At 30.2% G+C, this 10,739-nt stretch overlaps 1 protein-coding gene and 1 pseudogene across 1 annotated transcript in view; both read left to right on the top strand.

The window, feature by feature from the left end:
* The window catches only part of LOC141845920 (CRS2-associated factor 1, mitochondrial-like), a 4,184-nt pseudogene extending 498 nt beyond the window's left edge, over nt 1-3,686 (top strand).
* A 2,851-nt stretch (nt 3,687-6,537) lies between these two features.
* Nucleotides 6,538-10,739, top strand: part of LOC141845918 (E3 ubiquitin-protein ligase UPL6) — a gene marked incomplete at its 5' end in the record, with an annotated part of 38,292 nt that continues 34,090 nt past the window's right edge. The window contains 1 exon segment of the mRNA XM_074733917.1: nt 6,538-6,610. Within this exon segment, the coding sequence (XP_074590018.1) occupies nt 6,538-6,610 (73 nt within the window).

Here is a 10,739-nt window from a genome sequence, read left to right as displayed (position 1 = left end):
ATATATATCCTTTTTTTAAAAGTTAATTAATAAATATATCATTCCTTTGTATGAATTTTTGTATCTTAAACATATCATAACTTTTAGTTTTAGTGTGAAATCTATCAACCATTTGATTTTCTGTCCAACCGTTTGATGGCGTGCAGTTGGCATGGCAAAATGGAAGAATCACCCACTTGATTTACATCACTAACTGAATGAGACCATTATTGTCAAATGAGATTAGTTGTTGAAAAAAATAAATCAATTTGAGAATGACCCTCTAGATCCTGAACTCAACATTCCTCACCATCATGTCGTATACATCAAACTTCTTCGAGAGATGGATCCTTCCCGAAAGCCAATTCCACTATCCTCTCTTTGACCAATTTGATGCTGGCACCATCACTACACTATCTTCTCCTTTCCTCTACTATTCTTACTAGTTGCTCGACTAATCCTTGCATTCTCCTACCACCTTCATCACTAAATCCTTCATACTGTGTTTAGTCTCGAGGGACAAACCTTGCACATGCCTTGTACTTTTCCATCTTCTTTGTTTCCCGACTAGTTCATCTTCACAACCACAATTTTTTCCTACATCTCTATACTTTGAGAAGCTTTAACAACTTGCTAATAGAGGATCAACTATGCAAATGATCACCACTCCTTTGTACTTCATCCACATAATGTGGTGTGACAATTATCCTCACCTTGGCAATGTGGATAAACTCAGATGAATTACATAACAAAATCATGATCACTTGTGCCCTACCTACATCAAGAGGATGAAGACCTATAGCGACATGTCTGGATGAGAGGTCCACCTTGGGCATATAGGGGTGATCATTCGGTTAAAATCGAACTGGCTGAACTGAATTTGTTAAAATCGAACTAATCAATTTTTTTTCGACCAACCGAACCAATCAATTCTATATTAAAACTGAATAAACCAAACTGATAAATTTGCTCGCTAATCGATATAACTAATTTTTTAAAAATGTTTTTTAATAAAAAACTTAATCAATTTAATAAAAAATTAAAAATCTTAATATTTTTTAATTATTTAATAAAAATGGGTTTAACCAATTTTCAAAATTGAAAACCAAAACCAATCCGATTTAACTGAAATAATTGATTTTTTTTCCTAATAAACCAAATTGAAATTTTAAATTAGTTCGGTTTGGTTAGCTATTTCGGTTGAACCGAAATTTTGCTCACCCCTTATGAGTAAATTGTTCTCAATCTAGGGCTCAAGGAGTCAGGGATTTTTTTTTATCTATATTTTATTTTATTTTTTACTTGTCCAAGTTGCTAAGGCTGCTCCTAATTAACAAATGTTGTTGATTGTGGGTGCTATGGAAGTCTTCCATTTTAGTGTCATGTCTTCAACTTTAAGCAATTGGACAAAATACAACACTATATTTTCATTTAAAACCTAAATGTTGTAATAATTTGAAATCTTTAAATATCTTGATAGATATGAAATCACATTGTGATAGATTTACCAATCATTCCTTTTTAAACTCTACAATTCTTCTTATCAAGATTTCTTCTATTAGGGAGAGATGGCCTCACACATAACATGTTGAATGACATTCACAATAATTGGAAGAAAGCTGAGGCTGTAAGGATTAAGTGTCTTGGTGTGCCAACTGTTGATATGCAAAATGTTTGCACCCAACTTGAGGTATGCTTTTTCTGTAGTTGTGCTTATGTACTTATATGAAAGATTTGAATCTTGATATGTCATTATGTTCAACTGGTTGTACCATTATGCTAGGTAAAGCTAGTAAAATAGTTTCAAAATTGATGACTTCTTAAGAAATATAGATTTACAAAAGTCATAATTCGTAATGTTCTTTTTAAATTAATGTGCTAGTTGATTATGTTTCACTCAATTTCGGTAATATGTGCTGCAATCAAAGGGTTGGTGTGTGTGATATGTATCCAGTTATAATATTGGGTCAATTACCATAGCATAACACTTTCAACATCGCGTTTAATAATTAGTTTAGTTATCTGCCAATCTGACATCATTATGCAATTTTCTCCAATTAGGTACTATGGTATTATGCTTTCCTTTTCCAAATCCAAATGATGGCATGCAAGTTATTTCTACATTTCCGTTAGTCAAGTCTTTGTCAGGACAAAGTAATTTCTGATTTTGTAACTCTAGAGGTCATAAACTTTATTCATCTGTCTTACATATATTTTTATTTCTTCTGTATCTGCAAACATTTTATTTGTAAGCCAATGACACTATCACAGCATCTGAGTCCTATAATGAGTTTACCAAAAATGATGCTTTAGTTTTAACTCTTGTAAGTGATATGCCTGCCGGTGCTTTTGCCTGATTAAACTCTTATGTTATCAGGTTTAGATAAAAGTCGATAACTTATTTTGTTAAGTAATATTCTTGATTCCTTCTTTTTCCATGAGAAAGTACTTGAGATGCATGTTTAATCTGGCCAGCTATAGTATCTCGTTGTGTAGTGTGTAAACTATTGTTCATGCACGTCACTTATGTCCTGTGCAGTTTTTAATACACCAAAAATATTTTTGCCATCCTTCAGGAAAAGACTGGCGGATTAATCATACATCGCCATGGTGGGCAAATAATTTTGTATAGGGGAAGACATTATAAACCCCACAAAAGGCCTAGAATTCCACTGATGTTGTGGAAACCTCATGAACCAGTGTATCCTAGGTTGATTAAAACAACAATTGAAGGTCTAACTATTGAGGAAACCAAGGAAATGAGGAAGTGAGGTTCTGCTGTACCTTCTTTGACAAAGCTTGGTAATGCATCTTGTAACCATACTGCTTTTTATGGCAATGATTTGTAAAGATGACTTTTTAGCATTCTTGTAGCGAAGAATGGATATTATGCTAGTCTGGTACCTATGGTTCGTGATGCATTTTTGACGGATGAACTTGTTCGTATAGATTGCAAAGGCCTCGAGAGAAGTGACTACAAGAAGATTGGGGTTAAGCTCAGGGTAAGGAGTTTTTTTTCTTGTTTTTTTTTTCTTTTTGTTACCTAAACCATATATGTGCAAACATTTAACAAGCAAAGAAAATCACATGATATATCCACAAGTGTGATCGGAAGTTGGCCACAACTTATAGTCATATGAGAAATGTTACAGAATTCATTATTTCCATTTTCTGCCTGTTGGTTTCATTTATACTTGTTTACATATCATGACATTATGACATGGTTGAAGAATTCTATCTTTTTCATTTTGTTGAAAAATTTTGATTAAGAGAATTCTGATGCTTCCCACCCTCTCCTGACTTCATGATTACTTTGCATAGATACGTCTGTTGGTTTTGGTTTTAGTGCCTATGTGAAAATAAATTAAACTTACTGAATTATGATTCAGGACTTGGTTCCTTGTATCCTTGTGACATTTGAGAAGGAGCAAATTGTTGTATGGAGGGGAAAAAACTATAATGGAAATGCCAAGACAAGGTTGGAGGAAATAGTTTTTGCTCAAAGCACTGAATCAAACATTTCCAGTGACAACAGCTCTATTGGCTCCCACACTATAAGCTCAGATTATCAAACATTGCAACCCGCTGCAATTGGATAAACAAACAAAGTTATGATTGCTCTAGATGGCTTATGGCAGGCATTCACAAGGAGATCAGTGCCCCTTTCTCTGCCATCTGCCAGCATCCATCTAGAGGAGGTATCTTACCAGATGGAGTGAACTTTCCGATCAACCATTAATTATAGGTTGCAGCTCTTGCTCTTGACTGAGTTCACAACTGTAGGTTTCGTATTTGAATCACAACTGGTACCAAACTGGTTTGATACAAGTTACTAACGCTGTATTTATCTCTCGTCGATTCATAACCCCTGAGATATGTTGTATTAATTTAGCAATATAATTTTTGAGGTATGCACGGCATCAAATTGTCCAATGTTTCATGATTTTATATATTTCCCTTGTCTTTGAGCTTCTCCAAAACCCTAACAAATATTAGTGATTATTACGATAGTGAAAATGGCCATTGTTTTAGATCTCGCTTGAAAAATGTGGCAGGTAAAAGGTATTTATCATTTTTTTTAAGGGTACGTTCAAATTTGGAAAATTTTCAATTGACGTGTAATGCTTCAATTTTCTTTTATAAATATTTAAAACCTCGTAATATTATTTCTTTTTCATTTTAGATACGTTTGAGTCTAAAACTTATTATTTGTAAAACACCAAAATTATAAGGATTAAATTGCAATAAGTCAAATTAATTTCTAAATTTTGTGAGGTTAATTAGGGTTATTGAGGAGCCCAATTAACTAAACCCATTTAGCCCAAATTGTAGCCATTTAAACCAGTCAATTAAGAGCCCAAATAGCTAATGGGTTAATAGACGAGATTCATCTGTTTTGGGCAGTACAAATCAAGACAGAATCTGATTGTTGGACATATGATATAAGCAGAGAACAAGAAAATAAAAACATGGAGAAGAAGAGAAGGAAGCAAAAACTGAGTGGGTGAAAGCAAACATCATAGGCGTCTGTCTCAATCATCTGAGGGAGGTGGATCACACAGGGAAGAGGGAAGAGGGAATAGGGAAGAGGGCAGAGGGAAGAAGAGCACGCCTAGGTCATGAGGGGGAGTGGTATGTATAATTTAATTAATCTATTAGTTATTCACTAAACTATAATGTAATTTATTAAGTTATAAAGGCTATTCAACTTATTAATTTAATTACTCTATGCAAACTTAATAACATTAATTAATTATTTGATCTATAAGTTATATTAACTTGCTAAGTTATACAAATATCAGTTTATAGGTTATAAATTTTATAGATAATTTAATTAATTTTTTAGTTACATTAATAAACTTAATAAATTATAAAATTTATTATTCTCGATAAATTGAAAATATTTATTAAACGTAATTGTATTAACTTATCATTAAACTTAATAATTTATTAATATAGATGATTTATTCAATTAAATATTAAAAGATTTTGATTATTAATATAGCTATAAATTTATAAAAAGGTTATTATTTAATAACTTATAGTATAAGTTAGTTATACAAATTAAGATCAATATTCTAAAGTAATAATTGTATTTGGTATTAATTATTTTTATAGGTTAGTAATAACTTAAATTCATTATTAATGTTTTATATCTACGTAACCATTTAAAAATTAAAATTAATTTATGATGACTTTAAATTAATTAAAATATAGTCAATTAATAAACTAGGATAATTAAATTTAAGTATATAGTTCAATTAACATTAAATAATTTTTTATGTATATTTGATTCTTAAATAGTTGAAAATCAACTTTACTCTATGCTATATAGTTATATTTATCTATTTAATTATTTTTAGTTGATTTTACTTTGTAAATTTAATCATAAATAAAAAATTAATTATGTTTAACTCCTGATGTGAAAATAAAATACAAAATTGTTTTATTAGATATCTCACTATATAATGATTTCATCTTTTAACCTAATTATAATATTTGATATTATATGATAAAATTAAGTTGATCAATTGTCTTTATAATGCATTAGTAGACATATTGGTTGAGATGCCATTATGTTTATTATAATTTTTTAAACTTGTTTTGCTGAATTCCTCATCTTATTTTAGAAGTAAACAAGTAAAGACCTTATTTTAGAAGTAAAACTAATTAAAGATGAAGGAAATTGAAAGAGTAAAACCCTTTCAATTTCTTCTAGCCACACTTTAAGGTGATAAATCCCAGTCAGTCTCATGGACTCAATCTTTGGGGGTGGCCGGTCCGGTCCCATTTCCCACCGACCACCAAGGTAAATCGGGAAGCGCATACGGCGGTCAATTCTAGCCACACTTTAAAATGTGCTGAATATTGGCATGATATGCTATTGAAATTGTACTGTTCAACACTACAAGATGATACAAACAGTATGTGGCTTCTCTAAGTGCAATTTTCCTCAACTGGACCATACTAACTTGTTATGTATCTTTTCGCACACTGCTCAACATTGTTATCCATAAAGATGCTCATCTTACAATTTTCATTTAGTTATTTCTTTTAATTGTAAAGCCAAACTCCTATACTTTTCACTTTAACACCTGTTTGAATGCTGATTTATAATTATGTTAATTAGTATAAGAAATTAAGTTCAAATTGACACTTTTCCCGAGTTTGGAATATTCGTGCCACTATGATGGATTTTTGGAAATATTTCTGATCTAATTTCTATATTTATGATGCTATACCTGCTAGTTTGATGTCCTTTGTTTTATAGTGTCAACTAGTTTATGTCAGAGTTCTTTGGTTGGGAATGTTCACCACTTGTAAGTTTGATTCATTGTGTTGTCGTCTCACTACGGTACAATTTTATTCAAACAATATGATGATTGAAATGGATGGCGTGCTTATTGGTTTTTATTAACGATTTAACCTCACAAGTTAACTATTAATCTATAAATCAGGAGGATGGACTGTTTCCGTCATAGGTTAAACTATTTGTTTATGTTATAGTTGATATTTATTGTGACAACTTATTTGTTTTGTTTTTACTCTGTTATCTAGGCAATCGACTTCCTAACTATTTCAACATTTTTATTGGGATTATTGCCTTCCATGGATGAATTGCCTAGACAAAGTAAGTGATTTGGTTTATTTGTGGTCCTCCGTGTATACTTTTCTTGGAAGCTAAATATGAATATGAAATTGGTCATGTATAAAGATTTTGGAAGTGGACCATGCATATACATTCTTTTATCACTTCAAATATTCTTGCATATTCAATTACATACCAAATCAGTAAGACTAAATTATTAATTTAAGACCATATAACTAACTCCAAGCTGGAGTGTAGATAATTAAGCAACATCCAACTTATGATAGGAGCCTTAAGTAATTAAGTACACTCCATGATGATAACAAAGAGGGCACGATTGGAGAGATTGGGAGTCTATCCATGGTACCCTTTGGATTATGATTGATGAGTTGATTAATTCTCAAATTTCCTTTGTCCTTAATCCCTCCTAAAATTTAAGATATCACAGTCGGGATACTGATTTGAATAAAATTTATTAAAATTTGCAGAGAAAAAGTACATTGACTGATGGACTATGTCAATGCAATTCTTTGGATTGAAGTTGTTTAGTTGATCTGATTTTCAAATGAATAAAATATTCTCAGATATTATCTTCTTAATCTCTCAAATTATAGATATCTCATGATATTGATTTGTAAAGATGAATATGAACCATGCTTGGACTTGTGCTGGTTATGGTGATGATATAAACAGAATAGTATTTTTTCTCTCTTCTTTTTAGTTGAACATTCTAAGTGTGAACTTGTGATGGGGGTAATCTAACATGCGCAGTGTGAGCTTGTGGTGAGGGTTGACTTTTTGGGCATGGAAATGACACTAAGATTGTCTATAGCAGAGGATCTTGAGGTAGTTGTTGAGAACAACAATGAATTGGTGGGGGATTTTGATGAGGGAGTAGTCATTGAGAACAACAATGAATTGGTGGGGAGTATTTTGATGAGGGAGCAAAAGCTGTTGCAACCCGAAGTGAAATTTTAGATCATGGCTTGGAGACACAATGGAATACGATTGAGGTATAATTGTATTTGCATGGTTTAGGATGTTGACAAGATTATACTAAATGATTCTTGAGGTTAAGGAGATTGTGGTTATGGAATTTGGTCTATAATGATAAGCCAAAAATCGGCCTTTAGGAGGGGTCAAAATTGATTGTGGTGCTTGGTTGCAATCGCCTTTTGGATTTGGTTGTATATAGTCAATGATAGGTGGAAGATCACATGTATGGAGAAGTAAGAAGAGGATAGAAAAGTGGGGAAGAGAAAGAGTAAGAAGCAAGGTGCTTGCTCCTTCTATCAATAACATGGGAGGGATCAAGGGGTTATAAAATATCAAAAATCTTACCAAATGCAACAATGAGCGTCGATGAGAGGCTACCTATGACGAATGGCAACAAGAGGTAGCGAGCACCAACAAGTGTTAAACTCTTCTTTGTAGCAGCGTTGTTTGTGACAAGTAATAAATATGTAATAGAACTTAGAAGTAGTTGCAAGATGTAATTGTCAGCCATCGCGCGGATGATTGCTGGTCATTTCTAGCCAAATCACGTGCCAAAGAGAAGTAGGAGCGGCGATATCGAAGATGAGAAATCTACAAGGAGAAAAGTGAGGGTTGGCAACTTTAAGATTTTTTTTATATATCAGTTTTAATTAAAACTGAAATATATATATGTGTGTGTGTGTATCAATTTTAATTAAAGTTGGTATATAAATTTAATTAATTAGATTTGATTAAAATTGACATATATATATATATATATATATTGGCACCATAATTATAATTATAACAGTATTTGTAACTGTTTTTATAAATTTTTATTGTTATAATGATTATAACAATCTTATATAATACTAGCATAATAACTATAACAGTTATGTTATAAATATCAATATTATATTGATTATAATTGTTTTAATTATAATTTATATATTAATTAATTAAATTGGTATAATTAATATGTTAGTGATATAAAAATTTATTTTTTCATTATTATTATTATTATTGTATATTGAAATTATGAGTCAAACAACAAAAAAAGAATAGATTAAAGAAAGTTTAGATGTAATTTGAGTTTAACTAATTAGATGATAATTCTCATTTTATTCAAATTTATTTATGTAAATTTAAAATTAATTTTTAGATTTTAAAAAATAACGACTATTTTTTTTTATATTTTAAAAAAGTAATTATAAAATCTCAAAAATTATTATAAGATTTTTATTAGTTTTCTGAATTAACAAGTAATTTATAAATTAATCTTAAATTTTTTAATTTATGCCAAAACTTACATGTAAATTTAAGATATTAAAATAGCAATATATAAATCTCAAGCTATAGTTTTAAATTTTTTTGTAATTATTAAAAAAATAAAATCTTTCAAGTATATTAAAAAATAACTTTAAATCTCTAAATAACTTAAGAACAGTGAATGAAGTCAAAAATGAAACTTTTGAATGCTTATATCAAAAATTAGATACAAAAGAAAAATTCACTCGGATGTTGCTTTAAATTAAACATATTGAGAGACGTTTGTTGATATTTTTTACAATTAGCAAAATGGTGAGAACGAGGAAAACTTAAAAAAAATATAAAGAGGCCAAGAAAGCAGTGAATGAAACTAAGAATGAAATTTTTGAACATTTATATCCGAAATTAGATACAAAATAAGGGGAAAGAGGCATTTACACAATAGCTAAAGCAAGAGAGAAGAAGACAAATGATCTTATTCAAATAAGATGTATTAAAGATGAATACAATAAGGTACTAGTAAATGATGAAGAAATAAAAGAGCGATGGTAGAGATTTCATCAACTTTTTAATGAAGATTTAGATGATCAATTTAACTTGGGTAATTTAACTAGGTCAAATGAATATAGAAATTTAAATTTTTATCGTAGAATTCAACCTTCATAAATAGAAAAAGATTTAAATATAATGCAAAATCGAAAAGTAGTTGGACTAGATGATATTCTGATAGAGGTATGGAAATGCCAAGGGAAACAAGGTTTTGAATAATTTACAAAGTTATTCAATTTGATATTAAAAACTATAAAAATATCTGATTGGTGGAGGGTAAATACTTTAGTTCCCTTATACAAGAATAAAGGAGACGTACAAAATTGTGCAAATTGTAGGGGTATTAAACTAATGAGTTATATCATAAAATTTTGGGAAAGAGTAATAGGAGTCCGCGGTGATCAAAAATCAATTTAGATTTATGTCAGGAAGATTGACATGAAAAGCTATACATTTTCTTAGGTAACTAATTGAAAAATATCGAGAATAGAAGCAAGACTTATATATTATATTTGTCGATCTAGAAAAATGCTTATGATAAAGTCCCAAGGGAAATTATATGGAAAATTCTAAAAGAAAAGGTGCTAGCATAATATATATTGAACTAATTAAGGATATGTATAAGGATGTAATGACAAGAGTGAAGACTTTAAGTAGATTAATCAAAGTGTTTCCCATAAAGATAGGGTTATATTAAGGATTAACTTTAAGTCTTTATTTTTTTACACTAATCATGGACGAACTCATTAGACACATCCAAGATATGGTACCATTGTGCATGCTATTTGTAGATGAGATACGTGAAGGAGTAAATGCTAAACTCGAATCTTGGTGGAAAATGCTAGAAGTGAAAGGTTTTAGACTCAATAGAGCAAATACAAAATATATAAAATTTAAGTTTAACAATATTAGATGTAATGAGATAATTGTTAAGATAGGAGATGACAAGCTGTTTGTAACTGAAAGTTTTAAGTATTTAGAATAAAAAAAATTAGAGGGATTGAGTGAGATGTCTTACATAGAATACAAATAGGATGATTGAAATGGAGGAGAATGTCATGTGTTTTTGTAATCGTAAAATATTTCTAAAATTTAAAAGAAAATTTATAAAACGATGGTTGGACCTGGTATATTATATTAAGTTGAATGTTGATCTATGACTCGAACACATGAGCAGAAGATGAGTTGTAGAGGTGAGGATGTTTAAGTGGATGTATGGACAAATAAGGATGGATAGAATAAGAACCTTTTGAGGTAAAACTAGAGACACATTTAAAATGGTAAGGACATATACTTAAACGATCAATAAATGCTCTAGTTAGGTGATGTGAAACGATAACAAATATGCAAATTAAATGAGGAAGAGGAAGACAAAAAA

Source organism: Curcuma longa, chromosome 15 (assembly GCF_044706935.1).
Source record: "Curcuma longa cultivar G26 ecotype Majalengka, Jawa Barat chromosome 15, ITB_CL_G26_1.1, whole genome shotgun sequence".
Classification (NCBI taxonomy): domain Eukaryota; kingdom Viridiplantae; phylum Streptophyta; class Magnoliopsida; order Zingiberales; family Zingiberaceae; genus Curcuma; species Curcuma longa.
This window is presented reverse-complemented; position numbering and strand designations above follow the sequence as displayed.